This window comes from Sinocyclocheilus anshuiensis, unplaced genomic scaffold, assembly GCF_001515605.1.
Source record: "Sinocyclocheilus anshuiensis isolate Anshui unplaced genomic scaffold, SAMN03320099.WGS_v1.1 scaffold416, whole genome shotgun sequence".
NCBI lineage: Eukaryota > Metazoa > Chordata > Actinopteri > Cypriniformes > Cyprinidae > Sinocyclocheilus > Sinocyclocheilus anshuiensis.
This window is the reverse complement of record NW_015554105.1, coordinates 917192-929878: the sequence shown is the minus strand read 5'-3', so window position 1 is coordinate 929878 and position 12687 is coordinate 917192. Positions and strand designations below refer to the sequence as shown.

The 12687-nt window shown below is 38.8% G+C and overlaps 2 protein-coding genes and 1 pseudogene across 2 annotated transcripts in view; 1 reads left to right on the top strand and 2 right to left on the bottom strand.

Annotated features, from left to right (window-relative positions):
- The first annotated feature begins 4168 nt into the window (after window positions 1-4168).
- Window positions 4169-5451, top strand: LOC107669685 (inactive serine protease 35-like; annotated as a pseudogene).
- An 806-nt stretch (window positions 5452-6257) lies between these two features.
- Window positions 6258-7047, bottom strand: LOC107669696 (T-complex protein 1 subunit alpha-like). The gene is made up of 2 exons (XM_016462047.1): window positions 6920-7047; window positions 6258-6693 (listed from the first exon to the last, which is right to left on the bottom strand). The coding sequence occupies exons 1-2, from the start codon at window positions 7030-7032 to the stop codon at window positions 6480-6482; spliced, it is 327 nt and encodes a 108-aa protein (XP_016317533.1). The 5' UTR covers window positions 7033-7047; the 3' UTR covers window positions 6258-6479.
- A 249-nt stretch (window positions 7048-7296) lies between these two features.
- Window positions 7297-12687, bottom strand: part of LOC107669694 (T-complex protein 1 subunit alpha-like) — a 14179-nt gene continuing 8788 nt past the window's right edge. Inside the window, exons 8-12 of the mRNA XM_016462045.1 lie at window positions 10379-10554; window positions 10123-10246; window positions 9042-9234; window positions 7959-8122; window positions 7297-7732 (exon numbers count right to left, since the gene is read on the bottom strand). Of these exons, the coding sequence (XP_016317531.1) occupies window positions 7519-7732; window positions 7959-8122; window positions 9042-9234; window positions 10123-10246; window positions 10379-10554 (871 nt within the window). The 3' untranslated portion in view covers window positions 7297-7518. The remainder of the gene's footprint in view (window positions 7733-7958; window positions 8123-9041; window positions 9235-10122; window positions 10247-10378; window positions 10555-12687) is intronic.

Below are 12687 nucleotides of genomic sequence, written 5' to 3'. Positions count from 1 at the left end.
CTCTTTTAGCAGTTCAGTCAATGTACTGTTAGGAGTAACTGAATAACTCGGGATATTGGTTTATTTCGCGTCAGAGGGAGTGTCAGGCACGTTTATAAACCGAATAACTTAACGATTCAGTTCGATTTGGTGAACTGGTTCGACCGGTTCTCTAAGAAGATCCGGTTAAATACAACGATTCGTTTGCGATCTGGACATCACTAGACAAGACAAAAACATTCAAACCCATTACAAACGAGGCATTTGTTGCGAGTATAAAAGTTATGCCTTCTTTCTTTGCGTGAACATTTGGGCAGTGTTATGAAAATCTTCCCACACAGTGACGTAGACATGTGGGGGCGTGTTAGAACGAGCCGTTTTAGGTAGGCGTGGTTGACTCTTAACTTTTATAAAGAATATCTCTTTGGATTTGAGACTTTAGTCTTTGCAACTTTACAGATCTTCTTTATGCACCAAGAGCTTGTAACACTTCAAAGAGAAAGGACAAATTGAAATCGCATCATATGACCCCTTTAATATTGTTACCATTCTTCGAGACCCAGACTTTCAATATTCAAATTCCATCATAAAAACAATTACATGTTGAAAACAATGATTAGGCCTATATATATGATTACTAAAACTAATAGTGATTGCTCCTCAATTGTGGTGGTCACTAACAAAAATGTACATGTTACTGTAGGTCTACTTGTAAAGGTAAATTTAACTTTTCAGTGTCATTGCAATCAAGTTGTAAATTCTGACAAATATGGAACATTTATTGGAAATTATTTGTTGGTATCTCAGAGAAAATACAAATGCATATGAAACTAGCTTTAGCTAGACAAATGTCTTAAAATCTTTAGATTGTCATTTTCATCACTTTTTAACTGAAACATCCTTTTAAAAACAATACATAATTTGAGATGTGCTGGAAATGCTCATTCATTTCAGAGAGAAAAATGGACAATGCTTGATGCATATCAGCTGCTGGATATGTAGTTATATCGTGAGAGAGTAAAAATGTGTTTTGGGAGTGTTTTTTTCAAAAAGTTCATATGCCTAAATGCAGAACTAATTATAATATTGTATTTCTTTACAGTTATAGCCTATACTTATAGGCTATAGCCTTAACAAAATAACAGAAATGGTTTATAAATTCATAACATGAACTGTAGTATTGTAGTAATTACTTTAGTAATATCTCAGCTCGGGATGCACCCGCTTTAACCCATGTGTAATGAAATGAACTGCCCGTAGCCTCTTTTAACTGCGTGGGTGTGCTTGCCACAAATAACCAGTATTATTCACAATATTCAGTCGCTCCCGCCTCTCTCTGACACATTCACCCACCAGCTGCGCGTTAAAACGCTTGGAGTCATGCACTTACTGTTGTCAGAAGAGTCCGCTGCAGCGCATTTCTCTCTCGTCGGGTTCATCAGCTTTGAGGGTGAGTTCGTATTTTAATAAAGTTTATGAAAATGCTGAATGTAAATTAGAAACAGACAGCATAAAAACTTGCCAATTTGGCGGAGACAGTTAAATACAGTAACATAATCCATATCTATTGACAATGTTATCAGTGCATTATCTATATATTAACATTATATATTAAATGCAAAGTAACACTAGTGATTCTCTTTACCTTTTCTCACTATGTACTCACTGCAATACTCAATTGTATCGTTTACTCACTGCATTATTAGCCTACTTTTTAATGCAGCAATGATATGACTCTTGCTGATGAATTATTAGGTCATTTAAAAATTAGTCTCACACACACACACAAGTAAGTTTCCATACTATATTCGGTGAATAAATGTAATTACATTTAATGTGATTTTACAGTAAAATACTGTTAACAAATACGGTTTTAGGAAGTGAAAAAGAAAAAGTCGTATAATTTATGGTGAAAAACCGTAAATTGACACTCCCAGAATTCCCTGCATGATACTTCATATTTGAATGTTTTTTGTTGAAATAACATGTTTCTTCTTAGTTTTTTTTCTTATCAATTGTGTACACTAGGGTTTAATCTTACTTTAAATGTTGTTAATTTAATGTTTATTGCATTATTTCAGTATCGTGTGTCACCCTGATGGGGTTTAGTGTTTGTATGAATGAGACTGTGCACCTTCTATATTGCTCTCCTCAGCTCATAGAAAAGTAAAAACCTGTTAACTGGTTAACAGTAAGTTTCCATACTATATTCGGTGAATAAATGTAATTACATTTAATGTGATTTTACAGTAAAATACTGTTAACAAATACGGTTTTAGGAAGTGAAAAAGAAAAAGTCGTATTAGGTCATTTAAAAATTAGTCTCACACACACACACAAGTAAGTTTCCATACTATATTCGGTGAATAAATGTAATTACATTTAATGTGATTTTACAGTAAAATACTGTTAAAAATACGGTTTTTGGAAGTGAAAAAGAAGAAGTCATTGTATAATTTATGGTGAAAAACCGTAAATTGACACTCCCAGAATTCCCTGCATGATACTTCATATTTGAATGTTTTTTGTTGAAATAACATGTTTCTTCTTAGTTTTTTTTCTTATCAATTGTGTACACTAGGGTTTAATCTTACTTTAAATGTTGTTAATTTAATGTTTATTGCATTATTTCAGTATCGTGTGTCACCCTGATGGGGTTTAGTGTTTGTATGAATGAGACTGTGCACCTTCTATATTGCTCTCCTCAGCTCATAGAAAAGCTGTTTGTGATGAGCTTTGGTTCATCACGTGGCTTTCTCATCACCACCAGTTTTTGGTGGTTATCAGTGCATTACAATGGTTCAAAACAGATATTAGTACTTCAATATGTTGGTTTATTAACATTACATCAGTTAATGAAATATGGTATTTTATTGTGAATTTAAGTTAAGTCTGTAAAACCTAAAATGTTGCTACCATATTTTTTACGGTGAAGTTCTGGCAACCACAGCTGCTGGTATTTTACCGTAAATGTCACAGATTGTTTTTTTTTTTTTTTATTTACAGTGTGTGTAAACTAGGGGTTGAACGACTTCTGATTTTTTGAAGTCGACTTTGTGATGAAAGTCGAGTCGAAGTCGACTAGTCGCTGATGACGTCATTAATGAACAAATGAACAAAGTCTGGAGCTGTGATAAACAGCTTGTGCACAGCTATGGCATACGACACAGCGCTGCCCACATGGCTGTTGCTCATATAACAGCTTTTTTATCAGTTTTTTTTGTCTTTGGGTCGTTATATTTCTCAGATTTCTGCTCATTCTAAATCAGATACAGATAAAGTAGCACAGTAAAGGTTACATTATTATGAATGCATTAGTGAGAGCGATTGTGTGTGTGAATTAATTCTGCCTGGCAGCGTCTCTCTGCTAGTAGTGAAGCTGTGGAATTTAGTTATTAAGAAATAAATGCTTGAACTTTTCAGTTTCTAAGCTATTTTATTGAGAAATCACAGAACAGTGTTGACAATACATTTCTGCGCTGAATGATAGCCTATGTGTGTACGTTACATTGCAGCAGCGCATTAGATTAGAACGACGATTAACGTACCTGTACAATAAGCTGTTTAAAACGTGCATTCTCCCGTTCAATTTCGAGCATCCAGTAATATAATCACACGTCTTGTGGAGCGCTTTCAGAGTATGCATTTATTTGTCATTTGAACTGTTTGGAAACGGAGCGTAAATGTGGAAGTCCATCAAAGATTTCTAATCCTGTTGCGCCCTCTATAGGACCAGCGACTAGTCGACATCAAGCTTAAAGCGTCATGGCAGAGCATTGAAGTCGACTAGTCGATTAGTCGGTGCAACCCCTAGTGTAAACGTTTTTGCTGATTGCATAGTTATCTTAAAATGACCTCCAGAGGTGGTTTGAACCAAAATTCATCCGGTTGTTCAAGCCATGTATGTAAAATTTACTCCTCCCAAAATGCTACTACGTCTGCATTGCAATTCCTGTGATGAGATTAGTCAGGAGAGTACATCGGCAAGCACACATCTGCCTTTTTTGGTGCCGGTTTCTAATTTTCCTTAGCCACATCAAGTGCACCAAATTTTTTAGCCCAACATTGTCACTACCAGAAGTGTTCAATGACCATTACCTTGGTGTTGATCTTTAAGTTTATGAAACATTGAAACTATCTTTTAGCCTCACCACTGAACTCTTGTCTCTTTACCTTCAGGTAGAGCAAGATGACAGGTCCTCCATCTTTGTCGTTCAGTCTGACTGCACTGGCTGTGGTTATTTCTTTGGTCTATAGTGGTGCTTCCATCACAAACAATGAATATGACTGCCACTTAACACATATAAAAGTTCCAGTGATCCTGGACCAAAGCACAGTGAGGCTTCAAAGCCCAGAATTCACTGCTGACAACTTAAGTGAGCTAGGAGTGTTGTGTGTGATTGAGTGCCAAAGAAAGCTGCCAAAACCGAGGCCATCTGAGCTGGAACGACTACTGTCTTATGAAACCGTCTACGAGAACGGAACACGGACCTTCACCAAAATAAAATTGGAAGGGGTCACTGGATTAAGAAACGCATCCTCTTCCGTTGTCTGCAAGGCAGGACACTTTAAACGCAGAAAACGGCATGTATACGGCATGGACGGCCACTTTGTGATCACAGATAAACATTTCATCACCAATTACCCCTTTTCTGCCTCAGTGAAGCTCTCTACGGGTTGCTCAGGCATCTTGGTTTCTCCAAAACACGTACTGACTTCTGCCCACTGTGTCCATGATGGCCAGGTCTATCTGAAAGGGACCAAGAGGCTCCGAGTGGGTGTCATGAAGCTTCGCTCCAAATGCAGGGGAGGACGCCAACGAGGAGGCAGGAGGAGAGGAGGAAAGAGGAGAGAAAGCGAAGTGGGAAATGAAGGAGAAGTAGCCACTGAAGGAGAACTACGTCATAGAGAAAGAGAACACAGGAGGACAAGAAAGAACCATATTAGACGCGACACGGATTCAGACCAGTCCAGACAACCGGTGTTCAGGTGGACACGCGTCAAACGAACACAGGTGCCAATGGGCTGGATGAGGAGAGCAGGCAGGGAGGTCTCGGCTGACTATGATTATGCCCTTCTGGAGCTGAAACGACCCCATAAGATGAAGTTCATGGAGTTAGGCATTGTTCCTGTAGTCAAGGGCATCCCAGCTGGAAGAATCCACTTCTCTGGTTTTGACAATGACCAATTAGGGAAAGTGGTCTACCGCTTCTGTTCGGTCTTAGAAGAATCGAATGACCTAATGTACCAGTACTGTGATGTGCAGAAGGGGTCAAGTGGAGCCGGTGTGTATGTAAGGCTACGAGATCAGGGAGGAAAAGGAAGGTAATTGGTGTGTTCTCTGGACACCAGTTGGTGGATGTTGATGGGATGCAGAAGGACTATAATGTGGCAGTCAGAATAACACCCGCCAAGTACACCCAGATATGCCACTGGATCCATGGCGATGCTAGTCAGTGTAAACTGGCCTAAAAAGGTCAGAGTCCTCAAGACTGCTGGGACGGTCTAGATGCAAACTTCAAAACTGGTCCCGTTTGTGACCCAATGGAAAATCTATGGTGAGTAGTTAAGAGCACAAATGGAGCAACTGTACAGGAAATGCCTTTTTAACAAGATTACGTTGGATGCTGCATATTTATTTTTGTTTTTATTGCCAAAAGTTGAGACTGTAGCCTTTGTAATGTCAAGTTCAGGCCATGTTTGTGTTAAAAAGCCAATATCACCAGCTGAGGCCAAGTAGTTAACTACTGAAAAACAAAACAGCTTGACATTATGTATGATTTGTTTAAGTTCTTGGAGAGTTCGCCCAAATATGAAAAATATCACCAGACGCATGGAGATAAGCCCATTTTCCATACAAGAAAAGTGCATGGTGATTCATACAACCTCTGAAAAGAAATGGGAAGATTATTTGTGAATAACAGCCTACAATAAGAATAAAGTACATAAGTGATATGGACTATTATGCTTTTTCCAAGTCTGGCAGTATAAATCACTATGCAGTTTCGCTGCATGGAGGGGAGTAGCTCAGACATTCACAGCTTGGAAGGAAGGAGGGTAATACGCATCTGAGGTGATTGTTTGGTCTAACTGTGTTTGTATTGATTTAATATTGAATGCATTTGCCTAATAAAGTCAACAGAGTTAAAATATTAAATTACAAAAGTACTAATTCATAAATGTACTAAAAAATCAGCTTTTGGTTTTTTGATTAATAACATTTTTTTTTTGATTTTTTGTTTTAATATTTTCTTTCACAAAACATTAGAGACAAAAATCCTTTCAACACCATTCTGGTTTATTGTCTTTGAAATGGCAGAAAAAGGAACATTTGTTACATTACACATGACAAACAAGCCATGTTAATAGCAAAACATATGTAACGCAAACAAAGTGCACATTCTACACTAACAGCTCATCAGTTGGATCCAAATATAAATATAAAAGCTGAGTGGAGCGACACCAGAACCAGCCAATTAAAGATTTGATGTAGCTGAACTTTATCCCTCCAGAGATCCTGATTGGACAGCATCCTGGTAGGACGGCCCGCCCTCTTTCTGGTCAGGGAAGAGCTTGATAAGGTCATCAATTCGAAGGATGGTGATGGCTGCCTCTGTGGCGAACTTCAGACTCTTGGTTTTAACCATCATGGGTTCATATACTCCCGCCTGCTTATTGTCTCTTGGCTTTCCATTCACCAGGTCCAACCCGATCCTAACAGCACGCACACAAAATCAGGTTAAAACAGAGTAATCCAAACTGCATTGGCTCTCAGCTTAATCCATAATAGGCCACATTGGTTCCAGATCTACTAAATCTATTCCAAGGACATCAGGAGTTCTTACTCCTGATTGTACGTTTGTCTGCTGTCTGACAACGCAGTCATATTTCTAAGAGCTGAACAGCTTTCCCTGTGTGACGAGAAGAGAGCAACACTAACCATTTGAGGTTCTTGCGTTCAGGGTTGAAATAAGAATAAAGTACATAAGTGATATGGACTATTATGCTTTTTCCAAGTCTGGCAGTATAAATCACTATGCAGTTTCGCTGCATGGAGGGGAGTAGCTCAGACATTCACAGCTTGGAAGGAAGGAGGGTAATACGCATCTGAGGTGATTGTTTGGTCTAACTGTGTTTGTATTGATTTAATATTGAATGCATTTGCCTAATAAAGTCAACAGAGTTAAAATATTAAATTACAAAAGTACTAATTCATAAATGTACTAAAAAATCAGCTTTTGGTTTTTTGATTAATAACATTTTTTTTTTGATTTTTTGTTTTAATATTTTCTTTCACAAAACATTAGAGACAAAAATCCTTTCAACACCATTCTGGTTTATTGTCTTTGAAATGGCAGAAAAAGGAACATTTGTTACATTACACATGACAAACAAGCCATGTTAATAGCAAAACATATGTAACGCAAACAAAGTGCACATTCTACACTAACAGCTCATCAGTTGGATCCAAATATAAATATAAAAGCTGAGTGGAGCGACACCAGAACCAGCCAATTAAAGATTTGATGTAGCTGAACTTTATCCCTCCAGAGATCCTGATTGGACAGCATCCTGGTAGGACGGCCCGCCCTCTTTCTGGTCAGGGAAGAGCTTGATAAGGTCATCAATTCGAAGGATGGTGATGGCTGCCTCTGTGGCGAACTTCAGACTCTTGGTTTTAACCATCATGGGTTCATATACTCCCGCCTGCTTATTGTCTCTTGGCTTTCCATTCACCAGGTCCAACCCGATCCTAACAGCACGCACACAAAAACAGGTTTAAACAGAGTAATCCAAACTGCATTGGCTCTCAGCTTAATCCATAATAGGCCACATTGGTTCCAGATCTACTAAATCTATTCCAAGGACATCAGGAGTTCTTACTCCTGATTGTACGTTTGTCTGCTGTCTGACAACGCAGTCATATTTCTAAGAGCTGAACAGCTTTCCCTGTGTGACGAGAAGAGAGCAACACTAACCATTTGAGGTTCTTGCGTTCAGGGTTGACCTGAGCCTCATTGTGGAAGGCTCTGAGTTTGGCCACCAGGTCAGTGGAGTCTTGTGCGGCATTGACTGCCAGACTTTTAGGAATGACGAGCAGAGAGCGAGCAAACTCAGCAATAGCCAGCTGCTCACGGGAACCCTACGTCAAACACACAAAGTTTCAATGGTTTATTCATACACGCACATTATTAAAAAGCACAATTACTGCATATTAAAGAGTGCAACCGTGCCCACACCATTTTCCCTTTTATTCCCCATTAATTTTCTCCATAATCATTATAACCTATTCAGTTAGAGCTAAGAACCAAACTAACCAGCTCTGAGAAATGCTAAACTTTGTAAAATGCAATATAAAGTACACTATGGTGTAGGCAAGAAAATATTTAAAGTTTTTCAAAATACTGGAATATTCAAACAGACTCTGCTCCAATTCCTGTTTCTATGGCAACACAGACCATTCTGATTGGTGGAACGTTTCAGGATTGTAGAGTATAACTCCTCATTGAGAATTCAGCAATTAAGATTTTCTTTTAAAAAATAAAGCAGAAATCACACTGATGTATAGATTCATTGACCTCAGAACTAGAAAGTTGAGATAAATCACTACAAATCTACGATCGTGAACCCTGCTGTTGAACGCGGTCCTGAATAGACTGTAACTGATCACACTGCAGGGCTAATGCGTCTCAGTGATAAACAAGGCATGTTTGTTCTGAGCAGGATGGAAGCAGCTGTCAGCAGAGCTGTTTATCTGTCCCTTTCCCCACTCAGGACTCTCACTGTCTCCCACGCGTATAACTGCACAAGCCATCAAACAGGCACGGCAGCAATTATAATGGGAGTGTGCATACATCCAATTGCACACAATACAGTAATATTAAAGAAACTGACAATAAAAGCCTGCCTGCCTTTTGTTTCACTATTTGATACATTAGCTATAAATTACCTGTTAGTTTGTTACAACACAACACGATCATGACGACTATGCACTGAACATAAAAGCACAAATCAAGAAAATAAAGATCCCAGCAGGCAGCTGTGAAAGACTGGGTCCTCACCATGCTTGTTGCATAGTTCTCCAGATAAATGGACAGCGCAGCCTCTACAGCGCCACCTCCTGGTACCACAGACTTGGACTCCAGCACCCTCTTCACCACACACAGGGCATCATGCAGCGAGCGCTCCATTTCATCACACATGAAATCATTCGCCCCACGCAAGACGATAGAGGCAGATGTGCGTGCCTTTGTGCTGAGAGACAGAGAGAAATGAAAAAGGCATAAAAAATTACTAAGTGGTTTCCAATGCAAAACGCTGCTACAAGGTCCCATGCAGTTAATTGCATAACGTATTATTTTTCAGAATGCAAGTAATTTTTTTTTGTTTTTATAATTTATCAGTTGTAGGCAAATTAGACATTACCGATCTGTTCGTTCATACAGAAATGTTTTCTCTCTCCTAACATTTAACAATCTGTATTGTTAGGCAAGGTAAGGCATAACAAGTTTAATTGTACAAATTAATTGAGTTTCACTTTAAACTTGTTTAGGCATGGTGTTTTCAATAAATGTTTATAACGAAAGACACTATCATTTATTTCTATTATTCTTGTTCTGTATACTGTACAGTTAAATTTGATGGATTTTTGTGGAACTAAATAAGAGGAACTATTTGTTTTAGGGGAACTAAAATACATTTCTAATGATTGTAAACATTTCATTTTATTTATCGATGTTTTACATAATTTCTGAACATAATAAAGTACTTTAAACAACCTTTTTTTTTCTCAACAATGCATTTTTGACCCTGTGCAACTTATTTTCCAAAAAACACAATAGATAATGTGCTGAATGGCATCTCTTTAAATTAAGACCAAGTCTATTCCGATGAATGCACGATTTATCAGCTCTGGAAGTGCCACAGTTATCCAGGTACGAGGTAGAGTGATCAAAAGGAACCAGAACTGATTTAATGAGCCACAGTTTCACTATACAGGCAGTGTGGAATTATTTTACTGCATGGCTTTATCTCCGGAGAACGTGAAGTGCATGCATCCTAAATGGTAATTTTCAGAATCTAATGATCAGGCATGAATTCTATTCTACAGGTTTTGTTGAGGGAAAAGGAAGATGCTCTCACTTCTTGATGAGGATGAGCTCGTCGTCACACACTCTGTCCTGCACCACCTCCTCAGCCTGACCCAGCATGGCCGCCTCAAACGTCTCCTCTCCCTCCAGGTTAGACAGAGACGAGCACACAGTGGCTGTAGGGGAAAAATCAAAACATTGTTCATTAAAATTAAGACACAGAGAATAAATGACCTCTGTATTTGAAGAACAGAAGGCCTGGTTCTACTAAGCATAAGTGTAGACAAAAGCAAGTGCAGTCAGCTGACCCCCAGTTGCTTTGGCGATGCGCTTGAGGTCCCTCTTGAGCACCCTCCTCACAGCCAAGGCTCCTACATCTACAAAGTATTTCAGACACATGTCATCAATGCCTCCTGTGGTCAGAATCACATTTGCCCCCGACGCCAGGATCTTCTGAATGCGCTCCTTCGTGATGTCTGATTCCCTGAGAAACAAATCCAAAAAGATCATCAATACTGATGATGATCTAAACTATACTGCATACAAACAGCAAAGAAAAAATGTAAAGGCCTAATAAGTTACACAAGGCTTTAAATAACATAGGTAAACAAGTTAGTGTTAGTTGAAAAAAAGGAAAACAACAACAAAAAAAAATGTTAACCTTCTGAAAATTATAACGTCAATGTCAGGAAGTAAAACTAAATTATACAAGTGGCTCCATTTATTTCATATAAAGCTCTGATGCAAACACGTAACAGTTTCGCATCAGTGCTAAATACAGACGTAAAAAGGGTCCAAAAGGTTTGTACTCAAATTACTAAAACCACACAGAGAAAGCTTACTCTCACATTCCACATATAGCAGTGGAAAAACAGTAGTTTATTTTTGATTTTTTAATTAGAATTAGTTTGATATAGTGATTTATAATGCATCTATATAATTTTAATGAATTTTTATTTCAATTTTAGTTTGTTTAAATTATGCAAAAAGAAAACGGGCAACTCAGCTATGGCATTTAACTGAAAAATTTTATTTCAGTTAACTTTATTTAAATTAACAGAATTTATGGTTTTAGTTTTAGCTAATTATAATAATGCTAAGGCTGTCACTAAGGCTGCAATATTTGGTAAAAAAAAACGTATTACAATTTAAAACAATGGATTTTAATGTTATTTTTGCAATGTCAAAGCTGTATTTTCAGCATCATTACTCCAGTCTTCAGTGTCACATGATCTTCAGAAATCATTCTAATATGCAGCTCAAGAAACATTTCTGATTATTATCAGTAGGGCTGTGTATCACCAGCGAAGTCACGATACGATATGTAAATTGATCAACAAATTTAATACACTACAGGGCTGTTACCAATCAAATTAAATAATTTACCCTGCAAAATTACAACTGCAATAAACAATGTTATGAGATTAATGTTGTAAATAAGATTTTGAACATACAAATGAGAAATGTTGTGGAAAAATGCAAACTTTTAAACACGAGACTAAACCGACAGTAACAGATTCCTTCAAACAGCTGAATCATTCAGTAACAAAAACGCCATTGTTGCTTGGAGAGTGCGCGCAACAATTCTGTTCTGATCTTTGTTCTGATCTTTGTCCATGAAAGTCTCTCACAGAGACAGGCAGCACGAGCCTCAACAGCGCGACTGTGACGAGTGGGGGCGGGGCCGAGAGCCGTGGGAACGGAGCGAGGCCGGTGGAGTAATTGACAATGAGCAACACCTACGCCACTCACCGGTCTCGAGTCCCACAGAGGAGCTACGGAAGGATAAAAGGAGGAGTAACGACAGTGTAGGACAAGAGAGGACCAGGCCTCGCTCCGCTCCCACGGCTCTCGGCCCTGCCCCACTCGTCACACTGGAATCAGTGTTTCAAGTGGGGGCGGGGCCGAGAGCCGTGGGAACGGAGCGAGGCCGGTGGAGTAAATGCTAACACGACACCTGTGCCACTCACCGGTCTCGAGTCCCACAGAGGAGCTCCGGAAGGATAAAAGGAGGCATTACGACAGTGAAAGACTAGAGAGGACCAGGCCTGGACTTTATTTTGTGTTTTGGTTCTGTTTGTGCTATTTTGTTTATTTTATTATTAAAGTTTTCTTTGAACGTTCGCCGGTTCCCGCCTCCTTCTTCCCGTGACTACGAATGTTGTTACAGCGACATTGATGATAGAAATACACTATCCATTATAAATCGCTGTTTAAGCTAAATGTAATAAAATCAGAAGAATCATTCGCACGTTTTGATGCGTGATTATTTTTTGTCACTTAGATGACGCGGTAACTACAGCGGGGGGAAAAGTACTCTTGATGGACACTCACTGGGTCCGTCAGACTGGAGAAATGTTTATGGTAATGTGACCAAAAATATTTAAGACCTACTGAATCTGAATTCCTGAATTCCCTGAAGGCCTTATTTTAGGAAAACTTTATTTAAGACTTTTTAAGGACCTGCGGCCACCCTGTGTTGCTAATTATTGGCAGAGCAGGCAGCTGACCTCTGCATTATGAAGGGCCTCCATAACTGTACCACACTACAATATAGGTAATTGCATATGTTTCATGTTTACATTGTGCACTCCCCACCAGGTACAATATTCTGATT